At 29.7% G+C, this 24,217-nt stretch overlaps 1 protein-coding gene across 12 annotated transcripts in view; it reads right to left on the reverse strand.

Moving 5' to 3' along the window:
* spri (Src homology 2 domain-containing protein sprint) overlaps positions 1-24,217 on the reverse strand; it is a 280,246-nt gene that overhangs the window by 99,595 nt on the left and 156,434 nt on the right. For 4 of the 12 annotated variants that reach the window (XM_088193642.1, XM_088193638.1, XM_088193640.1 and 1 more), the window contains exon 2: positions 22,748-23,346. The exons of the other annotated variants lie outside the window; for them this stretch is intronic. In XM_088193642.1, coding sequence (XP_088049768.1) covers positions 22,748-23,259 — 512 coding nt within the window. In that variant the 5' untranslated portion in view covers positions 23,260-23,346. The remainder of the gene's footprint in view (positions 1-22,747; positions 23,347-24,217) is intronic. 12 annotated transcript variants of the gene reach the window in all.

The raw sequence follows: 24,217 nt of genomic DNA on the forward strand, positions 1-24,217 counted from the left end.
CCTGCCGTAAGAGGGAGGGGTCTCCTTGAGGTGCCAAATTAAAAAAATCATAGCAGGAATATATTTATAAAAAACTATAAGCTGACATCAAATAACGAATCCGAACTAAACTAGTTGTTTGCGATGTATGTATTTAAGGTATAAGATTCTTTTGCCTTTTTTATACATACTAAAAAAAATAAAAGGAATGGAACATTGCCTTTAAAAGCACCTACAATCAGCAACAACACCAGATGAATTGTATAAATTTAATGTTTTTATACATTGTATTATTGGTAAATCATGTGGTTATTTCACGACTTGAATGATGATGAGATACGGTAAAAGGCAAAAAAACTAACTATGATTTTGGTGAGCTGCTATCTGAATAAATCTTACAGTTAAAAACAATATGTGATGCAAGTATTGAAATAAAAAATATTCTACCCATACAGTTGCTAAATAAAATAATAAAACTATTAATATTGTTCTTGGTTTATGGTTATTTTGTATAATACCATTGACTGTTAGGGACGTCATTTGGGGGAGGGGCATATGGGGCATCTTCCATCTCTTGAATTTTGCCAAAAAAATGCGTGTCATTCAATGAAATACTATGCATCTTAATGAAATCGAAATTTAAAAAAGAATGACCACTGACTGGCTTACATTTGCTTTCACCTTAGAAAAAGTTGAGATGCTGTTCCTGATACTAAAGCTGAAATTCTCGGGTTATCCCGCTAAGAAAATCTAAAAAAGTCTTAAATCTATCCCAAAAATATTTTTTAAAATGTCATTTCAGTGAAATCGTATCCAAATAAATTTTCACCGGTAGATTTATATGTATATATATATATATATTTATCAGTGAAAATATAATTTATCTGGCCGGTACAGATGTCGCATTTGTCTGCATCTGTTTTAAAAATATGAAAGCTATCCTTATCACTATTACTACGGACTTTTGATATGAGAGTATTGATCGAAGTGAATTTAAACCGAATTTTAGTCAATAGGAGGGCGCAAAAACAATTATCACTTATCAGAAGGCAAAAATTCACGTCAAAAGCAATAAAATCGTGTCGGTGTCGTTGCAGTTGGAACGCTCGGTAGCGAGCGTTCCCACTGCGACGGAGCATTATCCATAACCAATATTTTTTTTCATAATGTATATCTTTACTGCAAGAAGAATTATCGGCTCAGTGTTCGTGTTGCAAGACATCGCTCGTTTATCAAGTTAAAATTGATTAATTTTTTTTCTCGTATCGCGAAACACTAATTTGCAATATGAAGTTCTACATTAAACTATGCCATATAATCTTGATATATCTAAGCAATGTTTCCACGTTCTACTTCGCTGCTCAGATCTATCCAGCACAACAACCAACTACTTCCGGATCAACCCTAATTTCTTGCATATATGTAGGTATACGGCAAACCCAACACAATCGGCATGTCATGTGTATACCACATGGTGGTTGTTTCGCAGGCAAATGCACGTTAACTCAGTTTAGAGTCAACCATGCGTCAATCGCGGTCGGTGCATACAAATGCACCGACGTGGAATGCATTAAACGGGCATGCGGATTAACTAACTCATCCTAGTGTTTATTTAAGGGTAGTAACACACATCAACCCTGCGCTCGACAATGAACCCAAAACAAATCCGAACCGGCGATTATTAGTCACAGGGATGGAATATCTCTTGGCGGCCAGACACAAATAGAGGAACGAAGGGAAAGAGGATACGAGTTGTATTTGTATGTACATATATATTCCTTAATGCAATTTGGCTGAAGCTTTCAAAGACAGATATAATAGATTCAGTGCAGTGCGAAATCGCATATTGCACATTTCGCTGAGCGGTTATTGCGTCTGTGTAAGTCGTTGTGGAAATATTGTGCCGATCGAATCGCACTAGAGATAATCAAAATTTTCGGTGCAGTACTAAAATAGTTACATAAAATAAAATACAATCAGCAAGATTAAATCATCGCGACGCTAAGGAAGTTGAAGACTATTTAATTAGTAAGTAAACAAAGGTTTATTTTTAATGCGGTTGTTAAATTTGTAATGGATATACCTATATATTTAAGTGACCATATAAATTATTTATATTTTAGTTATTTTCTTATTAAATAAAATATAATACTTTTAGCGTGACCTTTTTAATTATTTAAGAAATAATTTTAATTGACAATTAAGTTAAATAAGTTACATATGGTAGTATACAATATCATTCATAAAATACATGTAAGACATTCATTTCATTTAATAAATAAAAAACTAGATTACCAATTAAATGCAGCATCTTCACATTATATCATAAAATGTTACGTAATTAACCTAACTAAAATAAACGTATAACAAATCCATTAGCTTTTAAGGTTGTATTTGAGCAATGTAAAATAATAGTGTATTAGGTAACGTTGAACTATTTTTTAGAAATTTATGTCAATGAGAATTGAAATAATTAATCTGAGATGATAAAACTAAATTGTAATTAAGAATACAGTAGACCCCCCAATAACACGGTCAATTGGGATCGTGCTATTTGGGTGCCTGTTACTGTATGTATGAACCAGCCAAAGGGAGGATATCTCATCACACGCGCCTGATTTGTACGTATGTATTGCAAAAAAATGAATGGGTATTTTCTGATTCCCTAACTACACGCACCCAAATAGCACGTTTCCAATATGCCGTGTTATTGGGGGTCTACTATTTTTTTCTGGCACTAAAAGTAAAGTTAAGTAAAATAATAATTATAAAAATGAAAATAAATTTGTTGTAGATTTTGACAAAAATTGTGATGGAATATTTGTGTTTATTATTAAGTCTAAAAACACATATGAAAGTTTAAAAAAAGCTGTTTAAGTCATCTGTGAGGATATTTATTATTCAATGATTATTTTATGGATATTATTTGAGTCACGTTTGTATATAAAAATGCTTCTATTGGTTACTGTATATATTATTTTTTTGATATAAGCTCAAAACAAATGATATACTAGTAGTGCATACGACCATAAATCACTACTCCCAACCACATTGAAACGGATGTCTGTCACTTTCGATTTCGGCAATGGTAGAATTCCGAATCCGTCTCGACCGCCAAAGATTATAAGGGGGGTCGGTTTCGGGCCACCCCTGCTTACCCTTCGGAGACGATTTTCCGGTAGTTATTCGTTCAATAATGGGCCCGATGCACAACCAGCCCTTAGGCCATATTCCACTTCGAGCCCTTTCCATTTTCCATACACTGCCTACAATAGAAATCGGCGGCCGCATAACTCGACGCCGGTGTCACTGGCCACAATGGGAAGAGTAATAATATCTAAACTCGGAATCGATATCACAACCTGAAGCTTTTGTGGGCACCCCTAGTGAATTGCTCAGGCAAGAATGCAGCCTCTCGCTTCTGCGGAACTTAATTTATGTCGCTACGCCAATACCTTGCATCCCTTAATCCGATCCAGACCTACTGCTAATATTGGTTACATAGCTCGTGAAAATATCTAGGCTTTATTCCGTATTTGAATTCAACGAGGTGTTCTAAATGGGGAATTTTCCTTGTTTGTACTGTTTTACCATCGATGGTTTTTTTAAAAAGTCTCGTGCTCTCTTATATTTTCCCGCAATCCCCGGGGCTTCAAATTTATGGTAGGATAAATTAGGGGTTGTTCTTTCGCGTTGTGTGTATTACGTAAGATTTTTATTTTATTTTATACATAGTGTATTTATAAAAATAATATTTATTATTATTAAACTACATTTATTAAAAGATAAGTGTTGAGTTTTGAGTTGGGTTTATAACCATTTATCGTAAAATATTTATGACAGTATAATTACAAAGTAATATTTATTTTATAAATATAATTATTTACAGGATCTATTAGCTTGAAGTATATAAAACCATAAGTTGAAATTATAGTATATTAATACAATATATGTATAAAAACAAATATATTATTAATAAATAAAGATGGACTAAAATTAAATAACAAAAATAAAATCAACGTAGATTAGAAAGTTAACAACGAAATCTGTTTCTGCTAGATTGCTCTCACTAAATGTGAATTTAAGTGTATTGCAAATATGGCTCGAATTTTTTTTTTCATAGAAAAAAACTGTAAATTTCAATGAAACATGAAATCAATTATTTTACTTTGTAAAGAAATTAAGGCCATGTAATATTAATATGTTAAATAAAATAAATAAATATAGAGGACTATGAAAACTCGTCTTTAAGTGAGTTATTTGTAGCTCATAAAACTAAATCAAAAGATATTTAAAAAAAACTAAAGCATGATTAACAGTCACGAATTCATCGTTAATGTACCTCAAATTCTTTAAATCCCATTGTAATATATTATATCTTTCGAATTAACTATTGAAGTGTATATTTAAATAACTTACATTTTTAGTTAATGGTTGTACATATTCATTTTTTGATCAATATTATTCAAGGAATACAAATCTAACACCAAATAAGGATTACCAATTTTAGGATCAGATCAAAATTAAAATCACATTGACCAGTCGAAAATTCCTATTCGAGCCTGAACCCGAGGTTAAATAAGGTGTTAGATTGAATCGATGTATGCATTGTTGTTTGACCGCAAGGTCAAACGAGATTATATAAGAATTTCAATACTGAATCTCAGTTTAACTGATTCAATGTCGAAATCATTAATTCACCTTGGATCGCATTCCAACGTGCAACAATCACGAAGATGATTTCGATTATATTTAGTATGTATGTCAGAAAAATATATGTAGTATAAATAGATAGTAGATATACGACTATTAGTTAAGCCATATGTTACGCAGGAACCTCGAGTTCAACTTAAACCATTAATCCTCACACACCAGACGCTGTATCGCGACCATCTCATAATCTGACGCATCATCAGATGTGAGTTACGATCGTTATTATCAGTCGCAATCAATTTATACCGTCAAATCAGATTTTAAATAATTTCATTTTCGTTACACTACTTTTAAGCGATAATTATATTATACAGTTTCCTGTATTTTTGCTGCTTTAAGAAACACAAAGTATTTCTGTCAATAAAAAAAATCTAACGACCGATATTGGAAGGCGAACACAAAAGAAACGAAATTGCGCCATATTGGAGCTAAAGAATTCGGAGCGAGAAAGAACACAACCAATACCTGAAATATATTTTTTCAATATAAAAAATATGTGCAATATATTGTTACTACATTTCACTTATATAAGTTCAAGCGGTAAATCTAATCAATATAATATATATAAACGATTTGTGCTTACAATAAACGCCTCTAAACGTTGAAAATTGTTTTCTAGTTTTCTCCAATTTTCTTTTTCGCTTAGCACGTCTGACATACATAAATCATATTTCAATAGAAGTTGGATTGTTTGTGATGCATCTACACACTGTTATTATTGGAGTATACAATAAAATATATGGTTATGGTGAAATTTCTTTTATTTATTACGATCATTAAATACAACAGCACACTAAAATAAAACTAATTTAATTAAACAACAAAAAATATTTAACGTTATAAGCTGAATCAATTATGTATAGATTGTATGTAACAAGATACTGTAAAGAAAGCTTAAGAGATAAAATTATCAATGTCACAGTGGTTAATATTAATAATTTGCATTCATATATGTATGTACATATGTACTATATACATTGAGATCCACTTTTGAAAACATATATAATAAAACATACTTTTAAGTAATGTAAATTGGCATATTCAATTTTTATAATTTATTGAAAATATTACATAGAAAGTGAATACAATAAAAGCATGTCTAAAAATAGATATCGATCAGCTAAATGCTTTTTTAAGTCAGTGACCTTAAACGAAATAGTGTGAGTGTGAATATTTTCTAGAATTATATTAAGTAAATCCATTAAATAATCAATGATAAATAGATACAATCAAGGATTTTTTTTAAAAAAGTTGTCAAACTTTTTACTACAGAAAATTATATTCGAATATCATTTAAATGGAATTTAAAGCAGCTTTTATTAAGCCATAAAGCGCATAAAAAATTAAACAAAATTTACTATAATTTTTTCTTTCCTTAAAAAATTTCTTATTTAAAATTAAACAAACGAATAGAAATATATAACTGAAGACTAAATGTAAAATAAATGAATAAAAGTTTATAGTGATTTCCAAAGTTTTGTCCAATTCTCGTCTGACAAATCTTCTTGATTCCTTTTTTTTAGTGTTGGTCGAATGAAATCTGTGAAACCACAGATCAACGTATTTTAAAGGATCAAAAGTGGCAAAGGTGATCCGATGAATTTGCTGAACAAAAGTGCCGAAACTGTAATAGTCTTGAACGAAGTTTTTATTGCGGTAATAATTAGATTTAGAGAATAGAATTCAGAGCATATATTAAACGCAATATTTTTTCAGGATGTCTTTTCTAGAATGTATTCGCGAAATCCAAGAATCATTTTTCTTCCGTTTATGGTAGATTGACATGTTCCTAATTTCTATCTCTCCAAATGTCAACTGAACATCAATATCTTTAGGCTAATATTTTTAATCAAGTATGCGAGCCTGAAGTGAAAATTCAACATTTTTTCTATCTACCATCCTTTTTTTAATTTACTCTTTTGAAATCAATAAAATAATATTTTGAAAAAAATTGTGTAGTGAAATGTACAGTAGCTGCAGAACATTTATAATCAAGTCTAAAATCAGGAACGTCATTTTGGGGGGGGGGGGAGAAGTGGGGGTTCTTGCCCCCCGTTATATTTGTCGAGAAAAATACATGTCATTTACTGATAAACTATGAATTATAATAAATAGAACATTAAAAAAAACACTGATCACTGACTGGCCAACTTTTGCATTCCTCTTCCTGGAAAAAGTAGAAATTACGTCCCTAATTCTAAACTAGAAATTCTGGGGTTATCCTCAAAAGAAAATCTAAAAATAAACAATCTCGAATTTATCCAGAAAATATTTAAAAAATTATGTCGTTTTAATGGAATCTTATCGGAATACACATTCACCAGTAGATATATATTTTTACCAGCAAAAATATATTTCATCTGGCAGGTGCTAGTAAAAATATATGATTTAAACTTTATTCAACTATATTAGCTAAATAAATTATTAAAATAATAATAAATAGGTAGTAATATATACATTTACATACTTATCATTATTTATTTATATGCGATGTATAAATGGTTGTATTTTTTAGTGTAGTTATATTTCCACTAGAGAAGTCCAAATACATTTTCACATTTTAATTGATAGGCGCAAGTGAAATTATATGATGTTCTAAAATGTTTTTGCAACTCAATATGACAGTTGCGAAACGTAAATTTTCTGTTCAAACCCAAATCTAATCTACACGAATTAGCCAAATCCAACTTTATAAAATGAAAGTTCTAAAACTAATTACAATTTTATAACTTTCATTAGATCAAGTCTAAAATACTGACAGAAAATAATTATTATTCTAGACTTTTTTCAGTAGAACCGGCGGTTCAGAAGTAACCGAAATTTTCTTTCATTTTTAAACTTGGGGTTAAAGTTTTACATTTAAAAATAAGGTAAATAAAAATAATGACATATTTACGTAAAAATAAAAAAATAAAATGTCCCGCAAATTGTCAATCGCTACGCTTGTTTATTCAGTAATAATTGATTTTGAAGCAGTGAAAATTTCGTAAAAATGGTGCCGGAACACCGTTCCACCACGTTACACGATAAAAAAGCCCTAGATACAAGTAGACTATTACATAATATAAACAGAGATCGCGAATACATTATTTTGTGTTTTATTTTTTCATTGAAAAGAGCGATATAAGTTTGTGTCAATTATACATTACCATCTTGACTTCCATAGATAATATTATTAAATCAGTGAATAATAATTGAACGACCTAGGTTCAAACCCTAGCGTTTTTTAATTTCTATCGTATCTGAGAGATTAGAGCTAGTGATTATCATAAAATTATAGTTCCGATCGATCATCACATATTCGGAGTTCAACGTCACACAGATCCTGACGGTAACAGCAGTGATGTCAATCAAGTAAAAAAAAAATTACTAGTGTTTTATTTTAACTATACAAATATCCCTCGTATATATCGTATAATATAATATGGAGAAGATAATTATTTCAAAGGAACTTTACAAGACTATTGCACCTCCGACGCCCCCGCAAACTAGCAAATCACCTTTGGATGAATTATGAAAGCGTCTACGGAAAGGTCAGGTGTACCCATGGGGTGGTGTTATATTTGTTGCTCTAACAGTCTAACCTTCCGTAGGATTACATGCTGTCAGGGGGACGGGGATTAAGTCTGGCCTGAAATCTGTTCAGGGATTACCTTCAAAGGCAACGCCACCAGCTCCACCCCCATCACACGCAGTATTGAATAGCCGAAAAAAGCAATATATAGATCAGTTCGAATTCCAGACATTTCTGGTGAAATTCAAGGTTGATTTCTCCGACTTGGGGTCACGTGCTGTATGTACTACGCACGCGACTACGGTACTGCACACGAAACGCATTGTTCGGTGTAATCTTTTCGAGATTCGGAGATAATCTCTATATACGTTTTCGTGACCCTAAAACGGTGGTTCAATGGAATATAATGGAATGAAGAAGAAAGTGCGAGAGAGAATCTTGCGGTGAAAACTGTATCAGGTCGCGCGGGGTTACATTATTTAAAGGCGAGAACTAAATTACTTTCACGATGTAGTGGTTTTAAAATTGGGTTAATTGAGAGGAAGCGTGTTGTTTTTAATCGACTTGTGAGATGCTTAATTAAGAAGTGGTGATTATAATTTTAAATTAATTAAATTTCATACAATTGATTCTGAAATACCTTTTTATACTAATGACATTGACTTTATAATTTACGATTATTTAAATAACAAGTCAATGGAATGCTGTATTTTGCATTTATTTTCACTAGTATAAATACAATCTCACTAACAATTGATTTAGATATTCACTGCTCAGTGTCAGTAAAAATCACATTCTTCGACAAAATATTACAATATTTTAAATAAATTAAACCAAAACCAAACATAAACTAAACGCGTTAACTTTAAAAAAATGAAAGTTAAAAAAATATATTTCGTTTTAAAACCATTGGGTCTAGTTGTGTTTGGTTTGTTCGTTTAGCTTAGATTTGGGGTTGAACAGTAAATGAAAAGTCAAATTGAGTTTTATAGACATTTTAGAGCAGCATATAATTTCACTAGCGCTTATCGGTTAAATTATATTTTCGATAATAGAAATATATATTATATATCGGTTCGGTGATTATTGCGCAAACGAAAATTTCGCTCAACGAAAATTTTAAACAATAAAAATTCTGATCATAGATTATAGTTAAGAATACGTAAATACATATAAAAAATAACATATGTTTATATAACATACATACATATGTTAATATGATTTTAAATTTAAAATATCATTTTTTTTAAATTTTTTACATTTATATTAGTAATTTATTCGTTATACTGGGAATTTCGTTATATCAATTATTTGGATATTCACAGGTGAAAATTGGGAGAATAATTCGAATAATCGAATATTCAATCTAGAATCCTATCTGTAACGTATACAAGTTTATGTTGCGTCCATTTTAGATGTACTGTTCAAAAGATTGTAAAATTAATATGGCAATACCTGGTGAAGGGTGCTTATCTATCTATCAAGATTTACCTAAAACAGTGAAGCATGTTATAAGAGCGTTAATTCTTCTCTGAAATGATCAAATGATGCTGACTAAAAGATCGACTACTATTGTCTAAGTTATATCGTTAATAAGTATCCCGAGTTTTGAAACTAATGTAATTTTATCTCGCAGTGCGTTTAACGTTATTTTGTCCGTATAGTTAACGATCGTAAAACTTTGCTCGTTTGTTACTTGCGGGTTATTCCATTATATAATAGGTACAAATATTATTAAAATAATTTATAAAGGTTAGTTTATCAGAAAAAATATGAAAATTTAATGCTACACGGCGAAGTGAAATAGCAGCTTTTTACTTATATATAATAATAATTAGTAGAGATACATTTTATTTCGCAAAACACGGATTTAGCTAAACGTTTTTTCTATTAAAATATATCGGTTTTTTATATTGATATTGAAATTGCTTCTATTAACTTGTTAGCTAATTTATCAATCAATTGAAGTTCAATCACTTAATAAATTAAAGCAATTGAATTTAATAAGATTAAGAATAACGATACGCATTAAAGAAACGTTAGTACCAACTAAGTATAATGGCACACGTTTCGACGGAAACTTGTTAAAAAAACGTTCTCAAATCACTGTCAAAAAATCTATAGCATCACGTAAATTTAAAACATACAAAAGAAAAGTTACAAGAAAGCTCCATGCTACATGATTGATTTGTTTATTTACCAAAAAAATAACACATGTTTTATGTTACGTTTATATCATACACAAAAACGTTTTCTGAATGTCAAAATTTCATTTAAGCCAACGTTTATAAATAAAGTTCGATGATTCACGGGTAACTCCAAAAGATTAGTCTAAAATGATATTGATTCACTACTCGAGATTTTATTTAATTGAAAACTCACCGGCAATCATTTTTAAAGCGATCGTTCTCAAATGTCGTTTCCGAGAAGCTTTATTCCAAAGCTTCGGTGCCCCCTTTACGCGTTTTCTATTCGGCTCGTGTGTGAGTCAGCTCTCGCTACTTCAAAGGAGCACGCTCCCCGCTAAATTATTTCGTGGGGATTAAGAATATGGGGAAAAGTGGAAGAAGTACGTGCATGGGTAACCATAGACGCGACACGATGTACACACAAACGGCTCTTTAGATTATAATCAGCGCTGTGTATTTTGGGTGAGTAATGTAAATAAGGGAAATCCTACTCTATGGCGATCGATCACACATAGACATGATCTATCATCAATGGGAAAGTGAGTTAGTTGACACCGGTGCCAAGACACTTAACTGATCGAACGAAATTATAACACTGCTACACCTTTGACAATGTATTATAATGTTTATTTATTAAAAATGAGGAAATTATTTTTAAACATACAAATATTTTGGGCCTGTGACATTTATGTCACAGTTGATAAATATCTTAATTTGTTACATCTATCTATGGTGGTGATATGGCACTAACTAAAGTATAATTATTATCTTCACTGTTAAAATCCATCATATTTATCAAGTTCTGTCAAGAACAACTTTAGATATTTATAATTGTTCTAAATCATTGTCTAACATATTTATATAATATAATAGTCATAATCACCACTACATTCAAATTTATTTTTGATAGTTTCAGACAGTTTTCCGCACTATAAATTAAAAAAATAACCCTCTAACTTTAATAGATAATTAACTAAATTATTTTTGATAGTTTGAGACATTTTTCTAGACCATAAATTAAAAAAAAAGCACTTCAACTTAAATATAAAATTAACTAAACACGAATGAAATCATTGAAACATAGGTACAGTACAAATAATAATGAACTACTGCAGAAATACACAAGATGTTCACAGCGATAGATTGCAATACAGACTATTGTATCAAGCACCCAGATGTTTAATATATAATTTGTGTTTGGTCATAAACGAAAAATTGATCTCTTCATAAACTATTACGCGATGTTTAAAATAAAAAATATAAGAAACAGTTCTAATTATTTAAAAAAAATGGCGATTAGAGTTGCTGGTTAAAACCGATATTGAGTTCAAAATAGTTCAATCCCAAAATAAAATCTTTATTATCAAATAGTTAAAATTACTATTTACACAAGGTCCGTATAACAAAAAATAATATGTTAAGACCTTACATCTATTAAATCAGTAAGAAATGTAGTCTTAACTTGATTCTTTAGTGGACAGCTTACTACTTCTGAAACATTTTTGGCAAAGAGATCAATGTTTAATAAGCTGATATTTATTTTAATATATTTTATCAGAAGTCGCGTTTAAGTTAACCAATAATAACATTGTTGTAAATACATCAATATATTTACTAGAAATGAATAATAATAAAGGGCAATTAACCGTTAATAGACGGTAAAGGGTTAATTTATTCATCGGCTAATAAATTACAATACAGTAAATTATGGAGGATTATAAACCTGTGCAAAATAATTACGTTAAAAACATATAATCATAGTTTATGGTATAATAAGAATATTTATGTTTATATACAGAATGTAGTGAAAAATTTTTTCATCTTTCTGAATGATTTATTGTAAAAATTAAATAATAATTAATCTCAAATCTTAATATAACTTATTCTTGATTAATTGATCTCGCAGATGATTATTGGATCTGATTAATGATAAATCGTTGGTAGATGTCTATCATACGTAAAAATCTATCATTCCATCTAATCTACAACAGAGTGATTAAGTGACAAAGTAAGTTATCAACCAGTTATGCAGGATATGTATGAAGAATATGAATTTATCAGATACGATTTTTATATATATTAAAGTAGAGAATTTATTTAAAAAAATGGCAAATCAAGAATTTTCAAAGAGCTAATTTGTACGAAAACTTTTCAATGTTTTACAATCGCTGCATTTTTATACCGCTGCATAAGAAAGGGTGGGTCCGTGTCAGATGTTTGAAAATATGTATGCCGAAATAATGTTTACGATTTTCTCAACAAATTTGTCCTTGCTTTAGTAATCTAAGAATTACAGTAATAATCGGCATATAGCAAAAATGTATGGGAACTTTCTATTGAGTTACGCCTCAAGACTTGCATGTCGGTAAACTTGAATTTCGTTTTTTTAATAATCCAAGGAGTATTTTTTTTACCTTGTTCGAAGTATAAAAATGTAAATTAGCAACAGGTGTTATTGACAATTTTATCTATGATTCTGGTATAATATATTAAAGAAACCGTGAGGTACATTTTATATATTATATCAACCAACAATCACCACTTGTATAGACGGCACATAATAACTTAATTATTTTCATGAGTATCATTGGCTTTTCATCTCAGATTTTTTTAGTCCAAACTCACACTTTTAAGACATTCTTAAATTGGGAGATCTCTTTTTACACCGATGACATACTACACGTGCTGAAAGTCTTCAAAATCAGAAACAACTCAGTCTATTCTCGTTTGGTACGCGTCAACGCTCGGGTGTTGCGCAAGTTACGAAAGATTACTGTTTGTAGATTACGACAAAAAGCGTCTCGGGTCTTTCTCCTTCATAAATAACTTCCATTAACGAACATTACGGAACGGGTAATGCAGTTTTAATATACTCTAATACTTAATTGTTCTATTCCAGAGGGGAATTTGCGAGGCGTTCGCCGGTCCATTTGGAAAACGCTCAAACATAGCACACGAGCCAAATTTATTATTATTATGTTACTTGTACGTTTGTAATAAATGCGATATGTGTTGTGATATTCTAAATGTAACGACCGATATAAACAATACATTTAAGATATGAGGTTAAAATTGAGACAATTTCTTGGAACGTGACTAAAGTGGCAATGTATGTTTTTATCGTTTATACTTTTACTGTACTCATTATATATAATATTTTAGTTATGTTAGGTGCACCATTATATTATAATTACCATGATGGGTAGGAGATTTATATTAAGAAAATTATACATAATAGGTCAATTTATGACGTTAATAAAATAGTAATTTATAAAAAAAAACATAATTTTAGTAAAATGGTTCAACTACTATTTGGATACAAAAAAATATATCATGATACAATTTTGGATGTCGTGATATAGCTTTAACATAAGGTTCATTTTTACATATGTTGACTTATGGTAATAGACTATTTAAAAAAGCCAATCTATGTAACTCATATATACATATATTATGCATACACTATACGAGTACAGGTGATGGATTTCCAGACAATTTTAGTTAGAAATACAATTTAATTTCACAAAATAAATATACCACACAAACAATACTATTAATGCCAAAATTCAAAAACAAATAGTCGTTTTAAAATTAAAGAAATATTGAATATAATATTTGAATAAGTAAAATGTGCGAAACAAAGAAAACTGTGTATATAACAAAAAAAATTACATAAACTGTATTCTACATATTATAAAATACAATTTTTTTATACAAATCTGACTATCATGACTTGACAGATATCCCCAATGCGTCATAAAATAAAAATACTTATTTGAAAAAATTAAAAATGTGCACATTTAAAATAGATGTACACCATCCCACATATTTTTCCAGCTCCTCACAGCCAGGGCCGCCAACAGCGAACCCGGACTATAAGAAAACAATAATTCCGGGCCTCATGACAAAAATGGCATTTTGTATATATTTTAACATTGTAATATAAGTAGAAGTTAACTCTTTCTATGCTAGAAATAAATATAAAAATTAGCCACCGTTGCGACATATTTTCTTAATTCATATTTATGCAAAATATTTAAATTAGTCATTAAAAAATAGTAAAAATATCTACTCATAATATTTATATGATAATTAGTCATGTTTTCTTTGCTGCTCAGCAATATAGTGAATTTCCAGTCCAGACCCAAAGCAATAAAATCGTGCCATCGCGGAGAAAACGCTTGATTATCAAGCGTTTATATTAGGACTTTTTACAAAAATATTACGAGTGAGAATCGAATAAAGCACATCTATATCGAATTTTGACCCATAGGAGAGCGCAAAAAACAATTATCTCTCCTAAGAAGTCAAAAATCCACGTCAAAAGCAATAAAATCGTGCCGTCGCCGTCGTAGTGGGAACGCTCGGTAGCGAGCGGAGCAATATGTGAGATGCGATGTCTGTCTGTATTTATTCTTTCGAATATTTTCCCCTGAGAGATGAGTTGGCTCAGTTTGAATTTTGGACTTGACCTAATAAAAGACCTTAAACTATAATTAGTTTAAGAATCGTTATGTTAGGTTTGGGTTTGAGCTGCAAATAGACGTTTCGAAACTGTCAAATTGGATTTCATAGACATTTTAGAGCAGCACGGTAGCGACTATCAGTTAAAATATATTTTCGCTACTAGAAAAAAATATCTACTGGTGAAAATGTATTCTGATATGATTTTACTGAAATGACATATTTTTAAAAATATTTTCGGGATAGAATCGAGACTGTTTTTCTAGATTTTTTTTAAGAATAACCACATGAAACTGAATGTATTATTTATTTATTTTGCTGCATTAAATCCAGTTGTCAAATTACTGATAATACAATCTATAAAAACATTCATTTTTTATAATTCAGCTGGTGCGTTGTTGATTTTTCGTTATTTCTTAGGTATTCGATCTGTATTTTCAGATCGAATATCTAAATTTACTGCTACTTATTTACATTAGTTTAAAAATTCCTTTAATGTCCAATATTTTAGAAACGTTCAAAAAGCAATAAAGTCAACAGTAATTTGCAAACAAATTTTAATACAAACGGAGCCGCGTCAAAAACCTACAATCTGTCGCTTTGAATAATAATGTTTATTGTGAAAGTACTATCTAGAAAGTGGGTGCTTTTAAAGGCAATGTTTCGCTCCTTTTAGCATTTCATTCTATTATATATCATACATATATTAAATCTAGAAATAATTTTTTAATAATTGCTTAAATTTGGTAGATATTGAAAAAACGTTGAAGCTTCGTGTTAAAGTAATATGATTAGAAATGATTTTGGTAGCTTTAATTAATTGACTAGCAGCGCAATTTAAATGAAACCACAATAAAATAACCTGTTTAGAAATTGGTCATATTATTGTTTTAATTAAGTTAATTCTAACGATACACATGTTGTATATCATAAACATATATTACAATCTCAACTTTATTTTACATATAATTATCATTCAAAATTACATAATGAAATAATATACACATTTGGTTTTAGAGCGAAACTTTCAACGCTTACAACGTGTATTTATACACAATCAAAAAATATTACAGAAACGATTCAAGCATCACACACCTGTCATTAAAATTTAGATTGAATTACATATGATTTGACTATCTTTCGAAAATCAATGATTATAAATCAAACACTCGCAAAACTTTCACAAGCATACACAAAGAACAAGATATATAATGAGACAAGTTTACCTATATACAAGGATTAAATTAAGTCTGCATATTGGTTACACGGCAAAGAAATCTCGAAAACTTTTCTTGAGATACACGGAAGAGACGCTAGAAGCGATAATCACGATAATGAGATATATGAGAGGGAAAAGGGATACAGACGGTTGAGATTAGTTCCGAGAAAATAGGATGTATTGCGAGAATATGAAACATTTCTTTATATATTATTTTTGTGTAGTATTTTTATTAGTGTTATTATTATTACAATGTAAACTCGCTAGAGAGGCATATGCTCTGATGTCGTCTACAAAGTTAACGTACCGTACTTCCGTGCGTTCTGTATAAACTCGCGACATTGTTCCGGTACTTCCGGCAAGGCACAGAATGTCATACGTCACGTGTATAAATCAATTTAGAGTGTCTTCCCCGTAACGCGGTAATTTATGAGTTTTTGTAGGAAAATAATATAAAAACTAGTGATATTTGCTGCTACAATATTAAAGTACAAGTACTTTTTACAGTTTTAAAAAAAGTAGGAGAAAAATCAGATAATAATCAAATACTCTTTGACCACAGAAATAATTAAAATAGCAATAATAATTATTTTATAATAGTCTATGCAAATTGCACGTTTAAAATCAGCTTGAAATATTAATCCTTACGAGGTGGACCCGACTTTTTTTCAAGCTGTTTTGGTATTTTTTATTTGAAACATCAGGTAATGGTTTAAGTAAAGACAAATTTATCATTTTACGATAAAACGCATTCATTAATTTCAAATGGAATTTAAAAAAGTTATCTAGAGTTGCTTGGTTGATCCAGCGGGTGCTTAATACAATAGCATGTATCACAATGTATCGACATGAACATATTGTACGTTTCAATGGTTTTATTCAATAAAGTTTAGGTGTTTTTTTTTAATTTATGGTCTAGACTCTAGATTCTAGAAGAATGTTTAAACTGTTAATTTATTTCAATGTATACTCCGTTTCTTTTAACAGAGTCACTTTGAAGTCTATCCATTTCCAAGTTATAAACTATCAAAATCAATAATTTATTAATCTTTATCATTTACGTATGTATAGCGATAGCAATTTGATTTGATGACTTTTGTCCGTGCGCTGCGAGTGTCGGAATAACAATGAAGTAGTTGGAACATCTATGACAACTTTGCTCGGCGCAAGCGGACCAATAAATACCGTTGTGAAATACGAGATAAGTCTCAAAGTGACTCTGTTAAATAAAACGAAGTATAGTTATGATGATACAACAGACAAAGCTTTAGAACAATTGAAAGTATCTAAAGACATTTTTGATGGAACTGAATTTACTTTACTATTTATTATTTACACCATATATGATAGATTTAAATCAGGTGTGCGACAGGTTACGGAAATTCTAAGCGACAGTGGATAATAATTAGCCTGCTTCAACTTTAGTTAATTTCATTTCATCATCATGGAAAGATGTAACAAATAAGATCAATTATTAATTTGGTATACATTTTTTATCTGGTTAGAAAGTATCGTATTTTTTGTACACTACGGAATTAAACATATATGTACATAATAATACTAATCACATTTTTTTTATTACAAATTTGACCATCATGAGTTGATCGGTTTCCACAATGATATGGTGCAGACCTAAAATAGAAGAGCACCACTCTCCATATTTTTTTCAGCTCCTCATAGCTATCGCCGAAAACATCAACATTTGGCGATGCTGAAAGATAGTTGATTGTCGATCAACCATCTCCACAGCGACTCATGTATTTTTATAAAGAGAGTGAATCTGAATTTGCGCGGATCAGTGTAATAATGTAATAAATATTCCAAGTTATTTATTAACATTTAGTTCAAGCTAAGATAATAACCAGATGAGATCATGATTATTTAAAAAAAAATTTTTTTAAAAAGTTGGCATAATGGTATAACCATACTGAGTTAATTAGTATAAAAAATGTCGTTTGAATATAATTTTATGCTTCTTAGAAAGAATGAGTCAACCGTGCAATGTCCTTGTGCTAAAATGTTTATTTTTAAGAAGAAAAAACAACAAAAACAGATTAATATAGTAATGAGACTGTCAGTAAAAATAAATCAAATAATAATGGCATTGATTTTAAGAACGATTCTGTAACTATATTATACCATGTAATTATATTAATATTTGTTTTGTAAAACAAGTGCTTTTTTGGCGAGGAATTGAATTATGGATTAGTAATGGTCTCGCAAATGTGATCACACTAATTGCAAATATTCGCAGAATAAATTATTTTGTAAATATTACATCATCTTTGATTATTGTTAATCCAAAATAAATAATAACATTATGAATCATATTGGCCTCATTTTTTAAAATGTGTAGGAATGTACATATATATTTTTTGACTTATCTGGTCGTTTATCGATAACTTAAAGTGTAAATTGGCTTACTCCATATATGTCTCAATATGACTTAATAATCTACTGTACTCCCACTATTCTAAAACACTCTCACATATACAATATAGCAGGTAAAATACGTAAAAATCTACACCGCAAAATGTGTAATTTTATTAACGTATTTTTTGCGGACCTGTCGGAAAAAAGTTTAAGTAGATAAAGTTTTGCATGTGAAAAAACCTAAATAATAAAAATCAAGTGGTATCTGATTTGGAAGTAAAAATATACAAAATTATGTTATCTAGTCTGACTAAAAGTGGGAACTATAAAATAATCATCCAAATCAATAAAAATCGGAACATATTCGAAAATACTGGATCAACATTTTAAATCACAAAAAAGTAAGTAAAATTACTTTTATTAAAAGTCTCACAACAATCAGTGCATTAATAATCTATTTACTCTTTGTTAGTCAATGCTTATATGCTTTATGGATTACATCGACCATGTCGATATAATAGCTCTTATAAAAATATATTACTGATATTCAAAAATTATTTATTTTATTAATTATTGTAAATAAATTATATTATGGATTTTCCGTACCCTTACTCTCCAGCATTACCCGCATAATCAAAATGTGTAAATTTTTTTATTTGTAATAATTTATTAATAAAATTTGAGAATCCAATTACATGATAGCAAGTGGCACATTTAAAAATAGTATTGATTAATTTTGAATTATTGAAATACCGCAAACTGTTTCTTATAAGTTGTATATGGTATATATTATTCTATAATTTTGAAACATAAACAATACAACTAAGCTATACCGCTACGGGGCCAGTCCGCTAAAATGGATCCCATTATCGAAAAACGCAGAATCATCAAAACACTACACATTAAAAACCGTAACAGTATTTTTTTACTTTAATACCCTATACTAGATTTTTTGCTTGTTGCGAAATGTTTATTATATATCGGACCGCAAAAGAATATTATTACACAGAATAACAGCGGTGCCAAAGCCGGCCAACAAGATAAAGGAAACAAGATAGAGAGAGAGCAGCGGCGGCAAACTAACCGAGAGTTGTTTGTAATAAACCGGACGAGCCAACTGATAGAGACTTCTGTACTCGGATAAAATATAATGGTCATAAATACAGGATCATTATGGACGACCGTGGCGCCGGACGGTCACTTTGATTACTACGCAAAGACTAAGATGTGGACGATGGAGAAATATTAATGCTTCCGAGAGTACCATTTCGCATAGAAGCTATCCACTCGATTGATTGTTGGAAACGGTTCTTGGAAAGGTAAGTATCTAGTGTAGATTCAACGTCTCAATGGTATGCAGAAGTGTACAACTATATCAAGTGTGCGCTTGCTGCAATTGCGACCCTCAATGGTTAACGGGTAATTATCAAACTGTGAATTATTGTTGAACAATTGAATTGCGAATACTAAAATGTTATTTGAACAATTGAATTGCAAATACTAAAATACATTTTACAAATAATAAATAAATATACATTTTTTGCATGTTTTTGCCACGAAGATAAGATAACTAGAATATATAAATTTTGCTATCATCGATTGTATTGTATAAAAAGTCGGTATAATTGAACATTTTACCGAATTTGTATTATTATTTATTTGTATCAACCGTTTGAAAAAATAATAAAAGTGAAATAAAAAAATTCTATATTTATTAGAAATGGAGAATGTATTTTATTATGTTTTTAAAATTTGGTCAATATTTATTATTTTTAATAATTAAAACATAAGCAAAAAGTAATGGTAAAGCAGATATTAAAACATACAAGTACATACTTATTACGTTATTTTAAATTTTTGTATGAAATAATTTTTAAATTTTGACTAAAATATTTAGTAAATGTTTAATTACCGCAAGGAATGGTAAAACATAATTATTAAATTATTATGTGATATATTATTAATATTCTGTATGTTTAATTAACGGTCACTTTTCACAACATGATATTTCCCTCGTATTTTGCAAAAAGTGTCAACATGTTATCATATGATTTATATAGAATTTACATGAAAGCATTGACTCATGTTTTATTTACTCGACAAACGAATCCTTGCCAAAGACTTGATAATACATATAATCATTTTTAAGTAAGTTGTCCTTGCATTCTTAATTTTTATGTTAAATAGTCGGTCATAAAACAATATGTTGAACGGAACTTTCTGTCACATTTCTTACTACCTGCTCTGAATGCAGCTGTTAATCTATCGAATTAAAACTATTAATTGTTTTAAAAATTTTCGCGGTTGTACACCATTAGAATATTTGGTTAAATTATTTTTTTACCAAAAAACTATTTAAAATTAGCAATAAATGAAAAATGATAATTATGCATTTTACTCTAAAAATTCTCGAGAAGAAACACTACATACATAAAAAAACTTTAAACGTATTGTATTTAATTTGGTGAATTTTAAATATTCTAATAGTATGAATACATAAGATTTTTTTGATCTGAAGTAGCTCATTATTAGAGAATTTTCAATACTTAATGTGTACGACCTAGCTCAGGTTTAATTAATTATGAGAATGAGAAAATATATAAGTATCACCAGAATTAAACGTAAAAAATAATCCCTAATTCCGATCTTCAAGACACGATAAAAATAAAAAAAAACTAAGGTACGTATGGGATTATAACGTTTTCAAATCCCTGTCCCTTTTCTCACTATCTGCTTTGAATGCAACTGTGGATTTAGCATATTTTAACTACATGTTTTCAAAATAGCAGCAGTTAAAAATCATTTAAAAATATTTGTATTCATTTTACTTTAAATAAAATAAATATTTAATAAGACTTTTGATACATGAAAAAAAGTATAAAATAAATTGATAAATTTATTTACAACTTAAATTTAGTATATAATTAAGGCAAGGCAGTTAATAATTTATTTATTATATCACTCGCGACTGATAATTGTAATAAATGTATCGTAAAAATTTAATATAAAATTGATTTTTGGATTTAAAATAGAAATATAATATTTTAAGTTTTATTCGGGATACTAATTATGTTATAATTTTATTTGTACATATTACTTTTTCTTTATAAATAATATTAACGTGGTTGGCAATTTCAACTATTTTGAAATAAGCGTGTGCATCAGACTTGCCAAATAACTTAGCCGAAATAATTTATTAAAATCTGATTAAAACTACAGGAGTTATAGTGTTTAATTTTATCAAATAATTTAAAATTATTTAATAAGTATATACTTGTATTTATTTTTATATTTTTGTTGCGTTATTTAAAAAATATTTTTTAACTTAATTATAGTGTAAAACTTAAAATTAAGCTATAATAAAAAAATAATATATACGTTGTAGGATGTCATAATAAATCATTACTATTTAGTTTAAACAAATTGTTGATAAACGACGAATTGTACGATACTAAAAAACAAGATTTTAGGACATTTTCTATGAGCTAAAAGTAGCTTATCATTAGAGTTGTTATATTCTTTTTTATGTAGACCTAGCTTGATTTGAATTAATCATCTCGATATTCATTCGTGAGATTAGGAAAATTTAGGAAAACCTAATTTATAGTTATACAGTAATCATTAATTCAGACCTCTCAGACACAATAAAAAATTAAAAACATAAGAGTTTGAATGGGGTTGTAAATGTTGGATGTAAGTAGAATTTCTTATCTTTGTGGCAATAAAAAAATATTTGTTTCATTACATTTTTTCACAATAATAAAATTAGCCTGTAATATTAGTGAACAACTAAACTGAAAATTAATGATATTATAAAAATAAAATTTCTATAATAATAATAATTTATAATATGTTGCATTGATGAAAAGAAAGGCATTTTTTTAGATACTATTAGTATTGCTGCAATTGTATTTGTATGCATAATTATAGAAGCAGCGCTCGAGAGCTAGATGTAAGGTAGAAACTCTAGAAATTAACTTTATAACATGAGGCGAAAGGAGAACATAGGTCGTAATTGACTTATGATGAACGGCGTGATTTGAATTAAGTTATAAATTGCTTTGGCTTTATGATAGTGCATTAACAATCACTAAAATTCTGCACACATTTCTCATTCAATATGTATACATCAATCGACATACCTCCGTTTAAAAAAAGGTTTGATAAACGACTTTATATTGCTAAATTTAGCATCCAAGCTCGATATTAAATATGTAAATGCCTTACGGCGAACCTTGAACCCCCGTTGTAGAAAACAATATTACATACTACAATACATGCAAATGCGAGACTCACCTAGCACCCCAGTTTCCTATTTCCGCGTACCTCCTGCCGTGTCCATTTCCTGCGCTTCTTCTCATCTCATTTCCTTCGCATCCTGGCCTGTTTCCGTTCGGTGTTAATATTTCATCGCCCTTAACCCTATCCGAATAATTCCCGTTTAAGTTTGGCGACGACAATTTAGCATCTGCCCTCTCGGATTCGCACTCCAGTATGACGTTTCTTTGGTAGTTTCCGTTTCTTTGGTGCTCGTCTTCTCTTTGGCATTTTTTGGATTTGAACGTGGCCATCAAGGGCGTCGGACTCCGCTCTAGGGGAGAGAAGTCGTCGATGGACGAAGGCGTGGTCATCTGCAGAGGCAGCGTGCCGTTGCCGTTCCAGCTCTTTCGGTTGTTCATGAAGGACTTTCCGGAAGAGGTGGGTGTGCCGCAGAAACTGCTTCTGGTTGTTATGTTCTTGACGAAACTGTTGTTGTTGTGCGGCGTTTGTGGCGTTATCGCCACCAGAGCCGGCTGATTCAGCGACATTTTTATTATTATTAATTTATATCGGTAGCACTATTTCACTCACACAGCTTTTTGATCGACTTGCTATCACGTTTCACTTTCATTTTACTATAGAAGGAAAAAAACAATGAGTTAAAAACAGGTAAATGCGTCACCGTTGTGATTGAGCCGGAATCGATTGTTTGGTAGAAAAAATATACAATAGTTGTTTTTGTATATGTATTTATTATGTCATTGCAATGTGTCAGAATTTAAAGAAAGCGCAAAAGAAGTGCTAAGAATTTTTTTTCTTATATTCTAATTTTGATATTTTTCCTTGCGAAATAAAAAAAAGCGACGTGGGTGACTACCAGCTAAGTCACTAAAGTATAATAACATAAATGGGGCAAAAATAATATTTATTTAATAATAAAATTAAAGTCTGTCTTATTAATGCAATGTATACAGAATGTTTTGTAGTTAATATTTTTTAAAAATGTAAGTATTACACAAATTAAGTAACGGACTTTCCAAGCACGTCATTTTTTACGGAACGTAATTTATATAATTATCTCTGTAAATGGATGGCTTCTAAAGCAATAAACATTCGCAGCATTATTGAAATCAGTACAACATTATTGAAATCGATTTCTTAATTTAACAGATGTTACTCAATTGACATGATAATGAACAAATAATATACCAAGGATCCTATTGAATTCTTCAATTCAATATTCTCCTGAGAGATGAGTTGGATTTGTTTGTATTTTAGACTTGACCCAATGAAAGTTCTAAAATTGTAATTAGTTTTAGAATTTGCATTGAACAAGAAATATACGTTTCGCAACTGTTAAATTAAGTTTCAGAGACATTTTAGAACAGCATATAATTTCACTAGCGCCTATCAGTTAAATTATATTTTCGCTAGTAGAAACTTTCTAAGAACAGATTTACAATATGTGATGATTATGATAAATATGTAATTTATTTATATATTATT

Source organism: Plectrocnemia conspersa, unplaced genomic scaffold (assembly GCF_051122295.1).
Source record: "Plectrocnemia conspersa isolate PC_06_02 unplaced genomic scaffold, ASM5112229v1 ptg000009l, whole genome shotgun sequence".
NCBI classification, from domain to species: Eukaryota; Metazoa; Arthropoda; class Insecta; order Trichoptera; family Polycentropodidae; genus Plectrocnemia; species Plectrocnemia conspersa.